Source organism: Brassica napus, unplaced genomic scaffold (genome assembly GCF_020379485.1).
Source record: "Brassica napus cultivar Da-Ae unplaced genomic scaffold, Da-Ae ScsIHWf_240;HRSCAF=407, whole genome shotgun sequence".
NCBI lineage: Eukaryota > Viridiplantae > Streptophyta > Magnoliopsida > Brassicales > Brassicaceae > Brassica > Brassica napus.
Genome location: NW_026015754.1, coordinates 42,430 through 55,006, shown reverse-complemented (window position 1 = coordinate 55,006; position 12,577 = coordinate 42,430). Strand labels below are relative to the sequence as shown.

Below are 12,577 nucleotides of genomic sequence, written 5' to 3'. Positions count from 1 at the left end.
TATCCTGTTGGGTGGAGGACCCAAACATGAGGCCCAGCTTTCAGCAGATTATCCGATTGCTCAACGAGTTCATTCCTTACCCTCTCTCCTCCACCTCCTCCTCCTCTGCCTGAGGGCGAGGGCAACAAAATCAGAGCTATCACCGAGTTCTCCAGCCGCGCGCAAAAGGGAAGTTTGCATTCATTCGCCAGCTTTTTGCTGCTAAGAGGAACAGAGACTCTTAGAATAAGAAGAAGATGTTAGGAAGGAGTTTGCCACTGCTTTTGGGGATGAATAATAAAACATTAGCAGCAGATAAGTAGAACGTTAGACTTAAGTCTATAGAGTAAGTAGTAAGTTAGCCATTTCCCTTCACTTAACCCTATCTTTATTCTCCTTCTTCTTTGCCAAGTTATTAAGTAGCCTCACATGCCAAACTAATTAATTGGACTCACATCTTCTAATTGTTTTACTTATCTTTCTAATACTCAAAGAAAAAAAGTGTTATGTAATATATGCAATATAATTTTAATTTTTCGAAAAGTTTAGGGAAACCGTTTGCACAATTTACTTATTTCCTCACATCTCTAGTTTTGATAGATCTTTCTCAAAATCATTGACAAGGGTGTTGTTCCTTTAATATCCCAATAAAAAAACTATTACTAGAAATATATTAATAACCTTTATAGTTTACACAATACTATCCTAGTTAAACTTGATAAACTGTTTCGATACATATACTTACAACTCTTGAATGCATATATATTTATTATCAAAGTTTATTATATAGTGCATACATTAACGCAAAAATGTTTTCTTCTCGGTCACTTATTAGAGCATTTCCAATTGTCGGTTTCATTTCTACTTAAAAAAAAAAATATTTTCTTCAAAATACAAAAATAAAGCCTTAAAAAAAAGCAACATTTGACAATTATTTTATTAACAACACTTTTCTCAATTCCTAATGTTACTCAATTATTTTATTTTAACAATAATCAACACAATTACTATTTAATATAAATTAAAAATAATCATATTATAAACTATGTAATAACATACATAAACAAACAAAAACATCATACTTTATAAAAAAATCATTGTATATATATGTTTTCTATAAGTGATTAACAAAATACTTTGAAGCAAAAAGTAAATTTATTTATCTTTGATTTTCTTAGTTGAGCTATATTCTTATAGAAATGAATATTTTCATGATTTTTGATATAAACATCTAATTAGATGAAAATAATAATCGAACTTTGATATTAATTAGGTAATAGTAACATATATAATTTATTTTAGAAAAAAGATAAGAATAAATAAAATTTTAAAACTAATTTATAATTTAAGAAATTTATTTTCAAAAAAACAAAGATGTGAACAATATATTTTCAATTTTTTTAATATATTCAAATTTGAAGCAGTATTTTTCATTTAAAATAAGAAAAAAAGTACCATTAAATAAAAAAAAATCAAACTGAGTCAATAAGTGGAAAATGAAATACTATTAGAGACCGTTTATTCAATATATCTTCAACTATTAGTAAGTTGAACGCTACAAGTTTAAGCATTTATTCTTTACTTTAGTTCTTTCTGTTGTAAGATTATATTATGTTTGCTTCTTTTTAGTTTACTTTTTAAATATTTAACAGTATTTCCACACATGTCACACACACACAGATATATATATATATATATATATATATATATGTATATATATATAATATTGGAAAAGACTAAAATTTAAACTAAAAATAGACTATATTATAATAAATGGGTTTAAATGATTTGATTGTGTTTTGGAATCAAATCATATTTTCCATTTCAATAAAAAAATCAACTTAGTTAGCTGGAGAAAAATAAATGTAACGGATCTTTGAATACAAAATAAAACTGGAGTTTCTGTTTTTAAATTGAAAACAAAAAGATCACTAAATGCAACTTGCTTAATCTTGGTTTACTACAGATTCACAAACACCTCGGCGGTGGAGTTATTTTTCCTAATAAAGATACATGTACATCATTCTAATATATTTAATTAAAGAAAGTGTAAACAGAAACGGACAAAAGTTAAGAAAATATTACCAAATAAAGATATTAATTGATAATTTGAAAGTACAGAGAAACGGAAACAAAGAGTTGTAGGGGATTAAAATGGCAAAGAAGAAAAGTGATTAGGTATAAATTTTGAGTAAATATATTTAAAGAATCAAATGCAAAAGGAAAAAAAAAAACTAGTCTAACTAAGCCGTTTATTTGAATGTTAGTACTTGCTAAACTTGGGATTCTCTACCATAAATATGAAGATTTTTAGACATTAATGATTAGCCCCAATGATCAATAAATAGAAGCAACTCGTGTTCCTCTCTAATCTCATTGTTCACGTACAAATACAGATCCTAAAAACATTACGTTTTGTTCCTTTGACCATGGAACTCAACCTCACTACGCCGACATCATGTTCCTCCAGCAGTATCTCGTCATCTTCGCATGAAATGGGTTTTTTAACCGATACCAAAGGGAAAATGAAAGAGAAGATTGCGGATGGGCAAGCGACCGAGACTCCGAGGGTAGAGTTTCGCTTTTTGTTCAACAACGACAATATAAGAAACTCTGGTTTTGGAGTTTTAGATGAGGCAGAAGGGACAAAGAACGAGGCTAAAGCGAGGGTGTTTGCTTGCACCTTCTGCAAGAAAGAGTTCTCTACTTCTCAAGCATTAGGAGGACATCAGAACGCTCACAAGCAAGAGCGATCATTGGCCAAAAGGCGTAAGGAGATCGAAATCAACTATCCTGGGCACTCCTTCTACAGCCAGTACCCACCAAGTGGTGTTTCCAACAGCAACAGCTCACAGTATGACCTTGGGGTTCGTTGCAATCCCAACATTGGTAAATATAAGGCCTATCCCTTAAACATCTTCAGATGTCGATTAGGGTACAGAGGGCTTAACATTAATTCCCATGTCCCTCTCCTGTCTCAACTTTCGTGCCCAAACACAGACGATTTTTCCATAAATTTGATTTCAAACTTAGAAGGCAGCATTCATATGAATAAGGAGGACCAAGGTGACAAAGAAGATCAATCGGACAGTGATACTTGCAAGGATACTGAGATTGACTTGTCTCTGAAGCTGTAGTTTACTTTTATTCTTATTCTTGGTTAAACTTTAGTACTTGTTTCTTAATTCAGCATCCTTTCATATTGTGTTTTTACTCGTAATGTTAAAGCTTATATTTATATATACAGACTTTAATCTCGCCAATCTTCTCTACTAACTGATACGTAAAAGTGTTTCTTTTCTCTTTTTTTTCTTTAATTTCTAAATTTCGAAATTTAACAAACGTTTTATTTTGTGTGTGTAGATTATTTGAGTAGTTAATGATAACTAAAGACTAGAATATTGGGGAGAGCAATCCAATCCTTTAAATATTTGATGTTGAACAGTTAATATCACTTATTAGAAAATATGCAGAAAAAACCGACTTTTTTTCAAAAACTACAACTAAAAGCTCATTAAATTATTGATTATTTACTCTACCCCTCCAAGACCATACTTAGTGTTGTAGGTGTTAGTATGTAGAGCTTAAAAGATTGCAACGTAAAGGCTAAAATACTTTGAGCATGCAAATTGTGGTAAATTCAGATAAATACTGTGATGTAAGTACGAAAACATTTCTGTTCGGATGGGATTTAGAGTTATAATAAAAAAAAGTATGTAGTGTTGATTAAAAAATACGGTTCCTCTAACAGAATGTGAGAATGGTCTGGAAGCATTTATATCTATTTAAACAAGTTTTTCTAGGGTGAATTTGAGAGTAAAACGAAAGGCATCTCGTGACTTGGGATTGGATCTTAGTAGGTGTAAATTGCATTCAGTTACCCCTCAACAACCGGCAACAACCTCTTCTCTCCAGCTATATATAAACCTTTTTTGCTACTCTCAAGTCCTAAGCAAAACACAAGCAGAGTAAAAAGAGAGAGACAAAGTGAGAAAAAAAACGTGAGAGAAAATAAAAACGGGATTGGATCTTAGTACAGCTTAACTGGTTATTAATTTAAAGAATATCATGAATGAATGAAATTAAAAAAAAAAGTGGAACGTAGATGAATGAAATAAGGGAAGTTATAGAATAAAAAAATTGAATTTCATTCCACTTATTCATAAACTTTTTTAACCATGAATATTTTATAACTACATTCCATTTTTTTTTCTGACATTTTACAAGGAATCATTGGAATGAGATTTGTTTTTTGTTCCATTCAAATGGTAAAAAAAATTTAGAATATGGAAGAATAAGCCATTCCAAACAATTTCATTCCAAAAATTTGTAATTGAGTTGCACCCTACGTGTAAATTGCTTGCAATATAGCCTTTTTTTTTGTCACTAAAATGCATTCATAAAATTGGGCCATGACCCAAAATCGTTAGCCCACTAAAAGATTTGATACAGAAGCACGAAGCACAGCTTTTGCAAGAAAATCTGAAAGAGAGTTCTTTGATCTAGGGAAATAGGAGAAAGATAGAGAGGTGAATCCAGACGAGATTGATCGTATATCACTCACGATTCCGATCAACTCTTTGCTCTGGATCCTGCCATTAATTACTCCGATGAGCGTTGCACAGTCTGAAAAGACTTCAAATTTTGTGATGCAGAGATCGTTCGCCGATCCAAGAGCTGTCAACAGGGCCAAAGCTTCTGCGATCAGAGGAGAGGCGATGAAGTCCTGCACCAGCGAACCTTCTACTGGACTAGGTATAGTCGGGCCTGTGAAGTCCTGCAATATAGCCTATTAAACAAGCAAGATCGGCACTAACACCGACAAATATCCCCATAGCAAAAAGCTTTAATTGTCTTGATTTGAAAATAACATTCCAGTATAAACTAGTTCATGAATCAATGGGAATGATGTATGGTATGTTGGTTGTTGGCCGCATACGCCACTGACGGGTAGACAAGAATTTGTTAAAACCGGAAATGAAGAACGGATACCCATGACTTTGGCAACCTGAGATAAGAGTTTGATGAGATTTGATGGCTAAGCATGGTTGAGTTGAAACAGAGACTCCGTCCTGAAATAAGAGCTTGATGAGACTTGATGGGTAGGCATGCTTCTAACAACCAAAACCAACGCAATGCCATAACAAATCTATGTGCTGCCGACTCCGGAATAATATTATTTTAACATTAAAACGAGAAAAAGAAGTAAATAAAAAAAAAACGATTCAGGCTCCTCTAAGATCGTTCTAGTTATGTCATTTTTTTAGATTCTGCTTAAAGATCTTACTTTCCCATTTAAAAGTGATTTATAAGACCGAAAAAGATAATGGCAAATGATGATGTTATCTTTCACTAAATGAATCATGATCACACTTATAAGTATTACTATATAGTCATAAGTAATAGTATCTCACGAAGACACCAAACTCTCCAATTTTTCAAAGAGTAGCAAAAAAAGAACGAGGGAGCAAGAAATCCTAATTCACTTAAAAACAAAATATAAAAGTCATGCTTGAAATGACGTGTGTAGTGGGCGTTGTTATGAATCACCAAATAGTTTGTAGCCATTTCTGATGATTTCATCCATAAATACTGTTTATTGCTTCTCAGTGCTTTGTGCCTGTATTACTCACCACCTCCTTTCCTTAAAATTTTATTACTCACTATTCTTCAGTTTGTTTGTTATGTAATCACATGTACAATCCTGATTTGAAGGACCCAACAGAGTTATATATGCATTTTAACATGTGTATAATATATATATATATATATATATATTCATTACATCGGTTTTATTAGAGACAAAATATCCGGCAAAGTGTCTCTATTTTATCTCCTTTTTAGCAATTACTGCCCTACAAATTGTTCAGCCACATAACCCAAAATCTGAAATAAAAAAAAAGGATAATGGTCCCCACTCTGTCTAAACAGATAACCACAAACCGAGAGAGAGACTACGCAGTTAGACTTGACTAGTATCCTCATTAACACGTATCTCTCTACACACAAAACCTAACGAAGCTGAGAGGGAGCCTCCTAGTCGATCGTACCCGAGAATGCACCGGCTGCTACTTGAATCCCACGTTGGCGGTGGAGGAGGAGATGGGTACCTGAGGGACATGAACTTCGACGCAAACATGGTGATCATACTCTCTGCTCTGCTCTGCGCTTTGATACTTGCGCTTGGGCTCAATTCGATACTCCGGTGTGCGATGCGATGCGGCTTCGGGCTATCCTCAGCGGCATCGACGGTGGCGGCAGACAGGCCCGGATTGAAGAAGCGAGAACTGAAGAGGTTTCCCGTGGCCGCGTACGGGTCGAGCGGGGTGGAGATAGCTACGACGGAGTGCGCCATCTGTCTGGGGGAGTTCGCGGACGGTGAGAAGGTCCGAGTTCTTCCGCCGTGTAATCACAGCTTCCACATGTCCTGTATCGACACGTGGCTTGTCTCTCACTCTTCCTGTCCCAATTGTCGGCACTCGCTCATCGAGTTACACGTGGCAGGATCAACCTAAACTATAGCAAGCTGCTCAGAGTGATTAGTCGTAAGTTGATTTAGTTATTTGTCAGATTATGGGCTCCTGGTAGCTCTAGCAGTTGTGATAGTCTATTACAGTTGTAGACTTTTTTTTTAAGTAAGTAATCAGTCTTTGCATACAATATGGTTCATGGGGAGTGATTTTTTTTTAAGTACGTAAAGCCCGAAAGAAAATATGAGACCGAATTATTCGGGTATAATTACATGGAAAATTAACAGGCCCATAATAAAAACACCACTATGTTTGGTTTTTAGAGGTAAAACAGCACTAAATAATGGTCCAACATAATCATTTGGTCCGAGAGTTTGGTCCCAGAAACTAACCTGCAAAGAGGGCTCAGGGGTGGACCGGGTGGTAATCGATACAGGTCGAACAAAGCCGGCCACACTGGAGACAAGTGCCGTAGTAAATGTACGGCTCTTACTTAAGTAGGTGCAGAAATATTGTCTAGCATCCTAATTTCTGCTATATGGTAGTGGTATATGGTAACGCATGTTGAAATAATTAATTTTATCTTATATACTCGCTGACGATTACCTCTGCTCCCTTTGAGATACTCGCTGACAACCTCACAATCATCGGAGTTGTACCTAAAGCTTCCTGATGCAGAGACGCCTCTCATCCTCTGAAAAGGGGAAAGCCGTAGCGCTAGAGCACCTCCCTGCCCCTCGAAAAGCTAGAGTCAGAGTTATGGAACCTGACATCACTGCGCTGAAGCAGAAGCATTCTCTAACCATTATTGGTAGAGTCACAAACCCTTCTGTCCAGAAGGTGTGGTCGCTTCTCCCGTTTTTTACAGAGCACTGGAAAGCGGATATTCCCCCGACGGGTTCTGACCTTGGCTTGGGAATGTTCCAATTCCAATTTGAACTCGAGTCGGATCTTCTTACGGTCCTAGAAAAGCAACCATACCACTTTGCTAGGTGGATGATTATCCTACAAAGGTGGGAACCAACCTGCTCACCGGAGTTTCCATCAATGATTCCGTTCTGGATCAAAATCCACGGAGTTCCGATCCACCTATGGACAGAAGAAACCATCCGCAGCCTTGGAAAAGACATTGGAACGTTCGAAACTGCAGAGATCACTTCTACCTCCATCCGCATGCGAGTCCATGTCAATGGGAGACTTCCCCTCATCAAAAAATCCATCCTAGAGTATCCAAATGGTGATGAAGTTGCTGCAGTCCTAGTCTATGAGAGACTGGAGAGACACTGCTCGCAATGTGGAAGATTGGACCATGAGCTCCGAGATTGTCTGGAAGCTAAGGCACTAAAGAGAGCTCTACTTGCGAATCAAACCGATGAGCCAAAGAACAAGGAAGCTCAACACTTGGTGCCTAGGAGTGGAATTCGTGAGCCAAATCCCTCCACTGATAAAAGGTGGGAACATGCCCCTCGTAGACTGGACTATAGTCGGTCCCTTCAGAGTAGAAGCTCAACCCGATACTCCACTCACAACCCAACACATGGAGCCATGTCTACCAGATACAGATCCCGTGACCCTCCCCGTGAGGGAGGTGAGTATCAGAAAAGATCCTGGAGACCAAAAGATAGCTTTGTAAGGGATTCCACAGCTCGGAAGGAAGACCTGCGAAGTCTCCTCAACAGAACAGAGACTCGTAAACAATTAGATACAGTTATTGGGGATTCCCAATCAGACCACTCCCACAAGTCTAGATATAATGAAGAGCACCGGGCTAGAGTTGAGGAGCGACTCTCTCCAGCTACGTACATAACCCCAAGACAATCTACGCTAGCTTCACCAAGAAACGGGCCTCATCAGTTAGATAGGGGGATTCCCCTCCGAAAGGAAAATGAAAACCTACCCAAAGAAGCAGTGGATGCTGCAATGGGAGAAATAAGGAATTATATGACACAATATGCAAGTTGTGCAGACCCGATGGAGAGTGCAGCTCGTAAGGAAAGATTAAGGCAAGCAGAGGAGCGAGGCCAAGTTGAAGAATCTGCGATGCAGATGGTTAAAGCCTCTATGGCTCGGGAGAATGAAGGAACTACAGCTAGAACTTCTCAGGAACCAAGTTCCAATGAACGCTTACCTGCCACAGCACGGCTAGGTCCAATAGATCAAGCTCAGGAGGAACAAGTAGTTACAAATATCCAAACTGAAGGAGGTCACACTGAGAAGCTGCCAATGGCAGCTAGGCTTGGACCAACTCTCGAGGGAACAAGCATCATTGATCTCCCTCCGACGCTGGAGGCACCTCGGAAGCAAAAAAGGAAACCTGGTAGGCCACCAGGCGGCAAAAAGATTGCTAGCCCTGCTCTGGCACCGGGATCGGGTTTGCGCAAAAGGAAGGTCACTCCTAAGCCCACCACCTCCCGGAGGAGAGTTACTGGAGAATCAGAGAGACCAAGGAAAGCGGCTCGAGCAAGCCACACTAGAGCCTCGCAGCAGGACACTCCTTCGTCTACTGATAACATCCCGATAGTTAACTTGATACCACCGTCGGCCAGACGTAGGATGGATTTTCGGGCTCCATCCCACCTCGCTCCTTAACAATTACGAGCTGGAACTGTCAGGGGTTGGGGAATCCCCGGACAGTTCGTAGATTGGGAGAGGTATCAAAAAAGTTTAATCCGGATATCATCTTCCTAATGGAATCAAAAAATCCCGACAGCGTGGTGCTCAAAAAGCTGGAGCACTTGCGATATGACAATTACCACCTCGTTGCACCAACCGGGCACGGTGCTGGGGGGCTCGTTCTGCTCTGGAAACAGGGAATAAACATTCAAATATTAGAATCCAGTGCAAATGTAATTGACACACATGTCGAGTTTGAAGGAAAGAATTTTTATGCTTCATTTGTACATGCTAGCACGGATAGAAGCCAGAGGAATTTGCTGTGGGATCAACTTGTAACAAAGTCGATTATCCGAGAAGAGGCTTGGCTGGTTACAGGTGATCTCAACGACATTTTGAGTAACGACGAAAAGGAAGGAGGGACGGAGCGACCAGAAGGGTCCTTTACTGATCTCCGTACTTTCTTTTCGGAGGGAGACCTGTTCGATCTGCAGCATTCGGGCGATCCACTATCTTGGCGAGGAAAGAGAGGAGATCACCTGGTCAGGTGCAGATTAGACAGAACTATCGCTAATTCTCTTTGGGCCGAACGTTTCTCCAGGGCCAGATGCCAATATCTAGAGGCGGATTTGACTTCAGATCATAAACCGCTAATAACCTTCTTTGACAATGGAGCAAGAAGACGGAGGGGACTGTTTAGATATGATCGCCGGCTATGCAAAGATGAGGAAGCCAAGAAAGTCATATCTGAGGCTTGGCAGGATTCCGGAAACCTATCAGTCTTAGAAAAGCTATCGTCGGCACGGAGTGCTATATCTGCTTGGAGCCGGGCTCAGCAGAGGAACAGCCAAGAGGTGATTGAACAAAAGAAACGGGAACTGAAGGCAGCACTGGCTAGTCCGGTCAACGACACTGTCTTGATCCAGGATATATCGTCTAAGCTAAATGCGGCCTACCTAGCGGAAGAAGCTTTTTGGAAGCAACGCAGTAGACTGCTGTGGCTCAAACTCGGAGATCGCAATACGGGTTTCTTTCATGCCACTACAAAAAACCGGAAAAGAGCAAACTCATTCTCGGTACTAGAAAAGGAAGATGGACAAATGGTTCACACTGAGGAAGAAATTGTAGAGACGATAGGGACTTACTTCGAGAGTCTATTTGCCTCTTCTCCGGGAGAGAGGACAGACACAGTAAGCCGGGCACTGCAGAGGATAGTCACAGACGATGCAAATTCCAGGCTCATTGCCATTCCAACTGCTGAGGAGATTCGTGAGGCAGCATTTTCAATCAATGCCGAAAAAGCCCCGGGCCCGGATGGTTTCTCAGCTGGATTTTTCCACACACATTGGGATGATGTAGGACCGGACATCGTTAGAGAAGTGCAAGGTTTTTTCGCTGGGGGAGAACTCCCCGAGAGCATCAACGACACTCACATCCGCCTCATCCCAAAGATCACAAACCCGCAAAAAGTCTCAGATTACCGGCCTATTGCATTGTGCAATGTGTATTACAAGATCTATTCGAAAATACTTACCCGGAGACTTCAGCCATTGATGGACTCACTCATCTCGGAGAATCAGTCGGCTTTTGTCCCGGGACGTGCTATTGGCGACAACGTCTTAATTACACATGAGGTTCTCCACTATCTCAAGACGTCGAAAGCGGAACAGAGATGTGCCATGGCCGTCAAGACTGACATGAGCAAGGCCTATGACAGGTTAGAATGGGAATTTATTTCGCTCGTGATGCTTCGGTTGGGATTCCACCAAAACCTCGTTAACTGTGTAATGCAGTGTATCTCCTCAGTTACATACTCCTTCCTCATTAACGGCTTGCCTAGAGGGAAGGTAGTACCGAGTAGAGGTATCCGTCAAGGAGACCCTCTTTCTCCCTACATCTTTATCATGTGTAGCGAGGTCCTCTCGGGACTATGTAACAGAGCGCAAGAAGATGGCTCTCTCAAGGGATTGCAGGTGGCGAGGGCTAGTCCCCGGATAAACCACCTTCTTTTTGCAGACGACACTATGTTCTTCCTAGAAGCAAGTAGTGGAAACTGTACAGCTCTCAAGAGCATTTTACATCAATATGAAGCAGCTTCGGGGCAGTCGATCAATAAGGATAAATCAGCCATTACCTTTGCGCGGAAAACCCCAGCGGCACTCAAGACCCTAATCAAAGGCGAACTCCAAATCACTAAGGAAGGAGGGACCGGGAAATATTTGGGCTTACCCGAACAGTTTGGCCGAAGAAAGAAAGATGTGTTTGCCTCGATCGTCGATCGGGTCAAGCAAAAGGCTCGCAGCTGGTCCAATAAGTACTTATCTTCAGCAGGGAAATTGGTCATGATCCAAAGTGTCTAAACAGCAGTTCCTTCCTACTCCATGTCGTACTTTGAACTGCCAGTCTCGCTCTGCAATCGTCTGCAATCTGCAGTGACGAGATACTGGTGGGATAACAATGAAAGCACCCGGAAGATGGCATGGATTTCGTGGGACTCGATGGCTAAACCGAAAGCAGCAGGAGGTTTGGGCTTCCGGGATTTTCAAAGCTATAATGTTGCATTACTAGCAAAAGTGGGCTGGCGCTTGCTACAAAATCCCAACTGCCTGCTTGGTAGAGTGCTTTTCGGAAAATATTGCCCTCAAAATAACATCCTTCTCGCTTCTGAATCCTCAGCTATGTCGCATGGATGGCGAAGTATTTTGAAGGGGAGGGACCTGTTGATTAAGAACATGGGATGGCTAGTAGGCAATGGCCAGTCTATCTCGGTTTGGAGAGACCCATGGCTAAACCCCTGTCACAAAGAAAGACCAATGGGACCAGTATGTGAATCTCTCTTGGAGCTCAAGGTTTCAGACCTGTTGCAGGCTGAATCGTGTGACTGGGACCTGCAAAAAATTCAACTCTACCTCCCTGGGTATGAGGAAAAGATACAGAGGATAAGGACAAGCCAAACCGGGGCTCCGGATAAACTTATTTGGCTGGGAACGAAGATAGGAGAGTACTCCGTCAAGTCAGGGTATTTCTCTGCAGTAGACTTTCTTGAGGCTGGAAATGCACTTGCAGGAGAAGATCCTATCAACTGGAATAAGAGCATCTGGAGACTCGATGTAGCTCCAAAAGTTAAGCTCTTCTCTTGGAAGCTGCTAAAAGGTGCTCTTCCTGTGGGCGAACGACTAGTTGAGCGTCATGTGCCGCTAGACCCGCGATGTAAGCGCTGTGGAGGCTCCGAATCTATAATTCATCTGTTCTTTCACTGTCCATATGCCCAAAAGGTGTGGAGTCTTGCGCCTTTCAAGGCCGAGGTGGAGAGCAGCGGAATGGTAGATTTGGCAGCAAATTGGGCGGCTATCTGCTCCAAAACTTGTCTCCCCCCCTCGGGGGTAGTCTCTGATACACTTGCTCCGTGGATCCTCTGGCACTTGTGGAAAGCGCGCAACAAATTTGTCTTTGAAGGCCATTCGGGATCGCCAGAGGACACCCTATCAACAGCGATATCTTTAGCAAAAGAATGG

The 12,577-nt window shown here is 40.7% G+C and overlaps 3 protein-coding genes across 3 annotated transcripts; all 3 read left to right on the top strand.

Moving 5' to 3' along the window:
- Nucleotides 1–1,947: 1,947 nt before the first annotated feature.
- On the top strand, nucleotides 1,948–3,283 carry LOC125600847. The gene has a single exon (XM_048773441.1). It carries the CDS (start codon nucleotides 2,409–2,411, stop codon nucleotides 3,114–3,116), a length of 708 nt encoding a protein of 235 aa, XP_048629398.1. The 5' UTR covers nucleotides 1,948–2,408; the 3' UTR covers nucleotides 3,117–3,283.
- A 2,560-nt stretch (nucleotides 3,284–5,843) lies between these two features.
- Nucleotides 5,844–6,639, top strand: LOC106431784 (RING-H2 finger protein ATL74). The gene has a single exon (XM_013872606.3). It carries the CDS (start codon nucleotides 6,036–6,038, stop codon nucleotides 6,492–6,494), a length of 459 nt encoding a protein of 152 aa, XP_013728060.1. The 5' UTR covers nucleotides 5,844–6,035; the 3' UTR covers nucleotides 6,495–6,639.
- Nucleotides 6,640–7,121: 482 nt separating this feature from the next.
- Nucleotides 7,122–9,038, top strand: LOC125600845 (serine/arginine repetitive matrix protein 1-like). Its single transcript, XM_048773437.1, has one exon. It carries the CDS (start codon nucleotides 7,122–7,124, stop codon nucleotides 9,036–9,038), a length of 1,917 nt encoding a protein of 638 aa, XP_048629394.1.
- Nucleotides 9,039–12,577: the final 3,539 nt, after the last annotated feature.

Bases quoted from the DNA above. Each gene is read 5' to 3' on its own strand.
- LOC125600847 (XM_048773441.1), top strand. From the start codon at position 2,409: ATGGAACTCAACCTCACTACGCCGACATCATGTTCCTCCAGCAGTATC.
- LOC106431784 (XM_013872606.3), top strand. From the start codon at position 6,036: ATGCACCGGCTGCTACTTGAATCCCACGTTGGCGGTGGAGGAGGAGAT.
- LOC125600845 (XM_048773437.1), top strand. From the start codon at position 7,122: ATGCAGAGACGCCTCTCATCCTCTGAAAAGGGGAAAGCCGTAGCGCTA.